The following is a 9154-nucleotide window of genomic DNA, read 5'->3' on the forward strand; positions in this document are numbered from 1 at the left end:
CCGAGCCCCCCCCCCCACCGCGAGCCCCCACCTGCTCGATGAGCCGGATGATGCTGATGGTCTCCTCCTGGCGGAAGGTCAGGGAGCAGGGCAGGCTGTTGAGCTGCCCCGAGAGCTGCAGAGGAGAAAGGCCGTCCGAGGCCTGGGCCATGCTGGTGCTGGTGGCGTAGCCAAAGGTCTCCCAGGAGCAGCGGGATGGGTACAGGGGATCCAGGGCAATGCTGCTCAGCGTACGGGGGGAAGCATACCCATCAGCTGAAGCGTGCCAAGACCCCATCTCCCACGGGGCTGAGCAAGCACCCACTCCCTCTTCTTCCCGCCAAGTCCAGGTTCCTTGGTCCCGACCAGGGCAAGATCACTTGTGGGGTCTCCGGGAGGAAGAGGCTGGCCCCCGGCTCTGGGGTGTCACCCTGACCTGATATCGCTCTGGAGGAAGAGGCAGCTGTTCCGCAGGTTGGCAGAGCTGCCTAGGCAGCAGGTCACCTCCCCATATTCCTGCATGATCTTGATCATCTCACACATGGCTGAGGGGGCAGAGTCAGGGGGCACGAGAGTCAGGCAGGCGAGCCCCACGTGGGGTGCTGGGCAGAGACCCCCAGGACAAAGCAGGAGACAAAGGAAAACAGGCCCCTCTTTGGGACCATCCTGCCCCCAATTTCGTGAACATCGTATGAATACTGTCACTTCTGACTCCCTAGAACGGGCCACCAAGGCTCCAGCCCGCAAGACCCCCAGCTCCTCCCAGCCCAGGTTCCTCCGCTCCCTGCGTGGGAAACCAACATCCCTCCGGAGCCCGCAGGGTGCCCACGCACTGGCAGTGCTCCACACAAGGGCCGGGCTGGCTGAGTAGCCGCCACCACAGTACTCACTCTCGGGGGTGCAGTCGGTGAAGAGGGGCACAAGCAGGGGCACATTGTCGATGTTCTGCAGGTGGGGCCGCACCTGGTGGATGCCCCGGGGCAGCTTGGCCTGCAGAGAGCAGAGATGCCAGTTGCCTCAGGGTCCCTCCTCCCTCACTCCTCTGCCCTGGACAAGCCACGGGCCAACCCCAGGGCTCTGGGGACACAGACACCCCACCACCACCACATCGTACCCGGTTGCAGTCCTCCAGGAAGCTGGGGAGGTCGCTGTCCGTGGGCTGGAAGCTAATGAGGTCCGAGTGACCCTCCTCCTCCATTAGGAGGAGCCCTTCTGCATCATCTCGGGACACTGTGGGGACAAAAGACTGCCCCTCATCTTGGGGCCAGACTTCTTGGGGGCCTTTCCTTGCCTTGCAGATGACGCAAAACTTCCTGTTTCGAGGTGTCCTCCCCACCACCACCCCGTCGACTGCCGCTGCCGCAGGGAGATCAGAGCCATTTTCCAAGGGAGGGATCCATGGAGGCTCTTCCTAGTTGTAGCCCCAAGGAAGGGGAATGACCCACACCCACCTCGTGTCCATACCAAACCTTTGCCCTCACCCTGATTCAGGTCATCGTGCAGGGATCCAGTGTGGCTAGGACTGGAGGGGGGGATCTCAGAGCCGGGCATGTCACCATTGGGCGTGAGGGAGATGTGACAATTCCAGCCTGTCTCCAGGCCCATCTTTTCTGCAAACACCTGCACCGGGCAGATGGCAATGAACAGATGGGCCCAAAGGGCCGTGGGGAAAAGGGTCAGTGGGAGCAGTGTGGGGGGCTCCCCCACCTTGCTTTTGAGCTCATCCTCCAAAGAGAAGTAGACGAAGCGGATGCAGGCGTTGACCAGCCCATCGATGAGGCGCACGATGTCCAGCCGGGCCTGGTACTGGGAGGACACCATGCCCATGAAGATCTGCCCGCTCAGGGCCTGCATGCAGTCTTCCTTCTCCAGCACCTCCCCGATCCCTTCTTCAGGAGGCACAAGGCACAGAGCCCGGCCAGGACACAGCCCAGGCAGGACACCCAGGAACCGGCAGATTGCAGGAGGCAGCCCGGGGCCACACATGCAGATGCCATGCCCAAACCAATAAGCACGTGGGCCCCAGGGGACCATACACGCAGCCACACACATGCACAACCAAGACATAAAGAAGCCAACAGACACAGAGGAAAAGACAAGGAAAGGTACTCATCAGTCAGGTGACAATCCCTGGTCCAGGGCTAGGGGGCGGGCCCCACCCTCAGCAATGGCTTCAGTTCATGGTCTCTGGGGTCATGAGACCCCAGAAGGCTGTGTGTTTGGCAGAGTGGGGAGGGGTGGGTGGAGCTCTGAGTCCCTCTGCTCCAGCAGGCTTTGTGACCCGGTCCTTTGTCTGACTCAAATAAGGCTAATGCTCTATACACGTTACTGCTTTATAACCTTCAAAGAAAGCACTTTGCTATATGTCATCCCACTGGAGCGGCACAATGAACCCGTGAGCAGGGCAGACAAAGCACCTGGTTATAGGTGAGAATAAGGGACTCGCCCATGTCACCAGACAGTGAGAGCCACCGTGGTGTTCCAGGTCCAGTGCTGCCTGCTGTCCCCTCTGCTACGATCTGGTCCAGGCCGCTGGAAACCCTCCCGGCCCCTGGCCCCCGGGGACAGGGCCCACAGTACCGTCTGAGCTCCAGCTGCCACGGCGGGCACTCAGCTTGATGGGAATGGTGCTGGGCAGCTCGCACGTGGTGAAGATGCTGCTCTGGCCAGGCGCCTGCACCAGCTCGATGCACTTGCCGTTGAGCTGGGACGACAGGGCACAGCTCATGGGCTTGTAGGCGAAGGCAGAGCAGTAACCAGACAGGCAGGCTCGCTGGTAGAAATCCAGCACTTTCTTTCTGCCGGGGAACCGGGGTGGAAGTGAGGTGAGTGGTCCTGGGATGCCCCACCCCTGGGAGCCGGGCAGGCAGACCACCAGAGCTGACTGCTCCCGCCCCTGGCAGCTGCTTCCTTACCTACCTGTCGGAACCCGAAAGAGGGTAGATGTCGGCTCCATCCCAGAAGTCTGTGCAGGCCTCCAAGACCACGTCGGCCGTGCCGTGGGACAGCATCTGTTCTGTGCCTGAGGGCAGTGGCGGGGAGAGGAAGGCCAAGCCGTGAGTGCCCAAAAGCCACCTCACCTCTGGGGACATACTGCCACCCTTGAGAAGGGCACTAAAGGAGCCCCTGGGGGATGGGAACTCCCCAGGCCTCATGGCAGCAAACCTGTAGGCAAGGCCACTGGGTGCATAACGCAGGCTCTAAGCTGCTGGTCCTCCAGACAGTCCCATCATCTGTGGCCACCACCATCCCAGCCCCCGTCCCCGAAGCCAATCTCTGCCACGTTTGAGATCTCGGCAAGAATCTAATGCTCGTCGGCCCAGCACTCCCTAAAAAAAGACACCCTAAAAAGAGCTCCGCCCCACCCAGCTCCTGGGAGGTTTGGCCTGATGCGGGCGGAGCCGAGGAGGCTCACTGGTGGTGGTGTCCTTGATGAAGAGGCTGATCATGTGGCTGAGCGGGGGGCGCCGCTTGGTGACACAGGAGAGCCTCCCCAGCGAGGTCTCCTTCATGGTCTCGGCGCTGGGGAGGCGGTAGAGCGCAAGGTGGTTCCCCTGCTTGAAGAGCTCCTTGGCCCCGGGAGTGAAGCCTGCAGGAGGAGGGATGGCACGGGGCCTCTGGGAGGAAGCCCACCCCCACACACCACCCTCCCTGGCGGGGAGGGAACCCCAGTCAGGCTGGGCGGCTTCCCTCCACGTGTCCGTCCCGCAGGCAGTTATCTTCCCGGATGAGGAAGAGCCGTCAAGCGGCCGTGCCTGGCTAAAGGGGATGATCAGGGAATTCCCTGGCAGTCCAGTGGCTAGGACTCTGCGTTCTCATGGCTGAGGGCCCGGGTTCAATCCCTGGTCGGGGAACTAAAATCCCACAAGCCTCGTGGCACGGCCCAAAAAAACACAGGGGGTCGATCAGAAGCCCAAAGGGTTGCTGGTGCCCTTGACCAAGGCCAGGCCCGGGCCTGGCATGTTTGGACCCGGGGGCCCAGGCTCTTGGAAGAGGCTGGCAGCTAGCCCAGCCGCCAACCCTGCGGTGGCCGCGTACCAATGAGGCGGGCGAGCTCGCAGAGGCCCCAGGGCACGTGCACAGGCAGCACGGTGCTGTGGCTCTCCTGCAGGGCGATGTTGCACAGGTGGTCTGAGAACCGGCACAGCCGCTCGGTGACGCTGGCATTGCACAGGGTCAGCAGCACGTTGAGGCCCAGGGGCTTGAGGGATGTGAGGTGGAGCTGGCAGTTGGAGTCATCGAACTGGATGCAGGAGGGATTCTGCTGGTCCTGGGACAGGCTCAGCATCTCCAGGTGGTAGTCACACACGAAGTCCTCGGCTTCATAGGGCTCACCCTCCAGCCCGTGCTGGGTCTGGAGGAAACGTGGAGGGGAAGAGGGGCCTCAGGCTGGGAGGGATGTGCCGGGTGCCCCCGAGAGCAGGCACTGCCTCCCAGCAGGGCGTGCTCGTGCTCACGCTCTCCCATCCCTCTCGAAACCCCTTCCCTGTCCTTCCCAGCTCCTGGCTGCTTCTAGGATCTGTGCCCAACGACACTGTCACCAGCTCAGAGGAGGGTGTCCAGACCAAGCAAGAAACAACGAAGCACCTTTCTCAGCCAGGGGAAACATTTTTAGAAGGAGCCACTGGCTTTCTGTCTTTTGTACTTTTTTTTTTGTTTTTGGCCGAGTGGCATGTAGGATCTTGGCTCAATGGAACCCGCGACTCCTGCAGTGGAAGTGCTGGAACCACTGGACCACCAGGGAAGTCCCGGCTCTCTGTCTCTTGAAGGTTGTGATTAGGAGGAAGGGCCTTGCCCCAACCAATTACCACCATCATAGAAACACGGAAAATGGGGAAGGGCCTACTTCACAGAAGAGCCGTGGGCGAGGCCTCAGGAGGTCCGAGAAGAGACGCCAAGACAGCTGTGCTTCGGGCTGCATGCGTCCAGGCCGGGCTGCACCCCTGTGGCCCCTTCGCGGGGGAGGCCAGGACGCCCTGCGGCTGACAAGCGGGCTGCTCTCCGCCCGCTGCCCTCACCTTGCTGGGGTCTTCTTCACCGCCCTCTGTGTCCCTGCTGAAGCTCACGCTGGAGCCGGACAGGTGTTTGCTGCGGCCGTGGGCTCTGTGGTGAGAGGAAGGCTCGGGGGCCTTGGGGCCATCGCCTGGCCAGTTGCCACGCTCCTGCTCATTGGAAAGGTGCAGGGTAGGGTTCAGGGAGCCGGCCAGGAGGGCGTCTCGTTCACGGGGCTGAGGAGAGCAAGGAGCACAGGCCTCGGACCGGCGTCCCGACGGCTGCCACGGGCCAGTGAGGCAGGGCTGTTTCGTCCCCTCAGGGCGTCATCTCCGAAGCAGATCCTGAGGCCTGAGCCCTCCTCCCCACTCCTCGCCTCGCCCTCCCTGAGGCTACCAGCCGGGCCCAGGCCATACCTCCTCCTCCACCTCAGGATGGCAAAAGGAGCGCGTGGACAGGTCATCCGTTAGGTCCTCGTGGCTGCTGTGCGGGGGCTCCACCTTTCCGCTGAAGAACAGCACGGTCTCCGGGCTGGGGTTGGGCCATGACAGGATCCCCTGTTTGTCCACACAGCACAGGACCTGCAGGGAGAGAAGAGGACCGGGAAGGGGCCTTGGAGGTCCCCAAGCCGCCAGGGGCCGCTTAAGTGAACAGACACGGCCAGAGAGCAGCCTGTCGAGGCCAGGTCCTCCCACGGGGCCTCCCTCACCGTGACGGAGCCCAGGCTGTGCAGCAGGCTGGAGCTGTGGCTCAGCGTAGGAGACGTCCCCTGGATCACCCGCAGGAAGTGGCCCCAAATGCAGCGCAGCATCTCCTGAGGGCAGAGACAAAGCCCACGAGGCCGGCTGGGGCTTGGCCGTATCTCCCTGGAGATGGCCTCTGGGGCCGACAGAGGAAACGGTCCGGGGAGCACCAGGAAGTTGGGTGGAAAAGCCTGTGTCCAGCACGGCAGTGACACATTACCCATGTGGGACGGGTGGACTGAGGGGCTCCAGGAGCCCATGGGAGGCTCAAAGGCCATAAAGTAGGGGAGTCCCAGGGTTCCAGCAGGGGCCCTTGGGAGCACGGGCTGGGGGTACGGGGCCTGGAGCAGAATCCGTCCTGGGTGAGTGTACCTGAGAGGAGACGGCTTCGGTATAGCTGCTCAGCGTGTCCTCCGAGAACTTGGCCAGCTGTGCAGAGAAGAGGGTGTGAGCCTCAGGGAGGAACCGCCAGCCTCTCACAGGCCTCCGAGCCGGCGGCTGGGGCCTCGTGCCAGCAAGGCTCCCAACGCCTTTGGTGAAGGACTCCCGGACAGCCCTTGAATCCCCCGTCTGCTGACAGCCCAGGTGGACACTCAGCCACCCCTGGGGCCTGGTCTGGAGACCCTTCTGGCTGGAGAGGGTAAAGCCCTCGGAGAGCTGCCCAGGCTCTGCCTGTCGCTGGGCCACGGGGTAGGGGTGGGGCTGGACTTCTGCCCTGTCTGCTGGGGCACAGCCGACTCTTTTCATTCCTGTCTTTGGTTCTTTTTGCACTGTCCCCCGACCCCCACCCTCCCCGATGCCTCGGAACAACCTACCAGGGAGCTGGGGGAAGCCTTGCTCATCTGGGCCAGGACACGGGCTTCTCCACAGGCAGTTGCCAGGACCCAGAGCACAGGGAAGAGCAAGGGGAGGATGGGCAGGACGCCATTCACCTGGGAAGGAGCGAGCCACACAGGCTCCCTGAGATGTGCTGGCGGCCGGACGGAGGGAAGGGCTTCCCCGGCCCTGGGGCCCTCCCCTGAGTAAAAAGGACAGCTAGGGGCAGGAAGGGAGGAAGGGAAACAGGCGCTCTGAAGCTAAGCCTAAGAGACCCCTGGGCTGCAGAGAGGGAGGGGCAGTCAGGGCACCACGAGGGGACGCAGTCTCAGGGGAAAGAGGAAAGCGCCACAGAGAGGAGAGGGCGGTCGTCACCTGCAGCTGGAGGAGGGTGTACTGCCAGGTCGTGACGCCAGGGGCATTCAGCATGAAGCGCAGGGCGTTGGTGATGAGGAAGCCAGCCTGTCGGGAACAGGAGAGACGCTGCCTTATCCCCCCCAGAGAGGGACCCAGGCTCTGAGGCTCCCCATCTTCTGCCCACTCACAGCCCTGCCCCCGGCACTGGCCGGCTCACGCTGGGACCCTCTAGTCTTCACTCACACGCTCGTCAGAGTCTGGCCCCCAGGCTCCCCCATTTCCTGGCCCTCCTCCTGCCCTGTGCAGCCCCGCCTCACGCACCAGGACCACGGGCACCGCGTAGTGCAGCATCACTGACTGCACTGTGAACCTCTCGTTGTCCAGAGCGGTGACTGGGCGGGACAGGGCCATGTCCAGGCACCACCTGCAGAAAGAGGTGATACTACACTCGGGCGAGCCCTGCTCGGGGGAGAGGCCAGAAGCCCACCCCTTCACCTAGCATCACTGGGTCCTGCAATTCCCTCCTATTCCTTGGCCCCGGCCGAGTGGCCTCCTGGTCACTGTGGCCAGCGGCTCGTGGCAGCCTCTGAAGCTGCCCCCTCGGAGTTCAGACTGAGAGGGGGTCAATCACCCAGTCGAAGAATTCTCACAAGACCCTAAAGAGAAGACCCTCCAGAGATGCCTGCGCTAAGGGACCTCAGTATGGACAAGGCGCCTTCCTGTCCCCGGCCCCACCATGCCCCCTGCTCACAGGAGGCACCGGGGCCGAGAAGTCGGGGGACAGGAGGAAGGCAGGGCGGCGCCCTCACCTGATGTTGTCAATCACAGGGGTCTCGAGGACACGGAAGAGCCGGTGCTGCTGGGGGTTCTGTGGCCCTTTCTTCACTTCTCCCCGGGGGGAGGGGGGCGGAGAGAAAGGTGGAAACAGGTCTCCCGGCTCCAAGACGATGTGCTCATCATCCTGCCAGCGACGAAGGGGAGGAGGTCAAGGGTAATTAATGGGTTCCATGGAAGCCACTCTTCCTTGACCGTTCTAGCTAAGTGGAAACATCTCATTGGGTTAGGGACCATCAGTTAGCACAGAGTCAGTTAGGGTGGGGTCTGGGGGACTGGATTCCTAGCAGCTTGAGGATCAGACAGAAGAAAGAACAGGACAAGGAGAAAGATGTTCCAGCTTTTCTCCATTCTCCTGGAGCCCTTGCCAAGAAACGCATGAGCTGGGCTGGAAGCATCAGGATTAAGCCCAGGGACCCTCCCACCATTGCCGGTGGACACTCCCACAGCATTTCCAGGGAAGGAGAAAAGCCTCCAGCTACCTTGATGCCCCTCAGAGAAGCAAACGATTCCTGGCCGGGCCTCAGAGCTATGATGTCTCCTTCTACCAACAGGCTAACTGGCAGGTTGACCAGATGTCCATCTCTGTAGGCCCAGTGTAGGGACCAGGATGGTGCAAAGGGCATGTGGAGGTCTGGATACATGGCATCTAGCCACTTGATCTCCTTGCCATCCCTGAGGGCATCTGATGAGAATGGAAAGAGGGGAACAGCCTCACCCGCTGGATCCACACGCCAGCCGGACCCAGCGCGCAACTATGAAGCTGGGTCTGCTCTTCCCCCTTCCCCAGACGGCCTGCATCAACCCACGCCGCGCACTCCAACACTTCCCCTCTACGAGGTCACCTCCCCACCACCCCAGCGCGGGCACTTGCACCTCCTCGGAACACCTGAAGGTCCTATTCTTTGTACCCCCCTTCCATTCAAATACATTTTGCTAACTTTGCTAAAAGGGCTTTGAGGGGTGTGCTGAGCTTCCTGAGGGGTACAAACGTCAAAGATTAAGCCGATTTGGTCCCTGGCTTTGAGGAGCCATTGGCCTTCCTGCCCACCCCCAGGCCACTGCCTGGGTACCCATAGCCGTCCCATGGCTCTCGCTGCACCACTGAGAAGAAAGCAGGGCATCCTTATCCCCTGAATGCTGACCGCAGGCAACGCCAATGTGCTGGGGCTCCTGGCTGGGGCTTGGGACGGGAGCTCCAGGGCTCTGACACACCCCAGGGCATCTTTTCCCACCTGACTCGCCTGCCCCTTTGGCCTCACCTTGGATTTGGTCAATGATCCCTCGGAGTCTCCGTTCTACCTCGCGGCGCTTCAGGCGATCTTGCCGCCCAATGAGGACGAGGTTGAGGAGCAGCAGGAGGAAGAGCGCAGAGGCGTTCACCAGCTCCACCCCGTGGCTGGCAGGGAGAGGAGGGGGCACTGGCGGGGGGG

General features: G+C 62.2%; 1 protein-coding gene across 1 annotated transcript in view; it reads right to left on the reverse strand.

The window, feature by feature from the left end:
- The window catches only part of TMEM94 (transmembrane protein 94), a 23766-nt gene that overhangs the window by 2847 nt on the left and 11765 nt on the right, over positions 1-9154 (reverse strand). Inside the window, exons 5-24 of the mRNA XM_007454412.1 lie at positions 8984-9120; positions 8204-8406; positions 7697-7848; positions 7209-7311; positions 6906-6992; positions 6530-6646; positions 6087-6143; positions 5681-5785; positions 5400-5552; positions 4998-5207; positions 4018-4333; positions 3395-3568; positions 2899-3001; positions 2560-2777; positions 1687-1868; positions 1461-1599; positions 1094-1209; positions 870-969; positions 416-524; positions 32-221 (exon numbers count right to left, since the gene is read on the reverse strand). Coding sequence (XP_007454474.1) covers positions 32-221; positions 416-524; positions 870-969; positions 1094-1209; positions 1461-1599; positions 1687-1868; positions 2560-2777; positions 2899-3001; positions 3395-3568; positions 4018-4333; positions 4998-5207; positions 5400-5552; positions 5681-5785; positions 6087-6143; positions 6530-6646; positions 6906-6992; positions 7209-7311; positions 7697-7848; positions 8204-8406; positions 8984-9120 — 2971 coding nt within the window. The remainder of the gene's footprint in view (positions 1-31; positions 222-415; positions 525-869; positions 970-1093; positions 1210-1460; positions 1600-1686; positions 1869-2559; positions 2778-2898; positions 3002-3394; positions 3569-4017; positions 4334-4997; positions 5208-5399; positions 5553-5680; positions 5786-6086; positions 6144-6529; positions 6647-6905; positions 6993-7208; positions 7312-7696; positions 7849-8203; positions 8407-8983; positions 9121-9154) is intronic.

Source organism: Lipotes vexillifer, unplaced genomic scaffold, assembly GCF_000442215.2.
Source record: "Lipotes vexillifer unplaced genomic scaffold, Lipotes_vexillifer_v1.1 scaffold518, whole genome shotgun sequence".
NCBI lineage: Eukaryota > Metazoa > Chordata > Mammalia > Artiodactyla > Lipotidae > Lipotes > Lipotes vexillifer.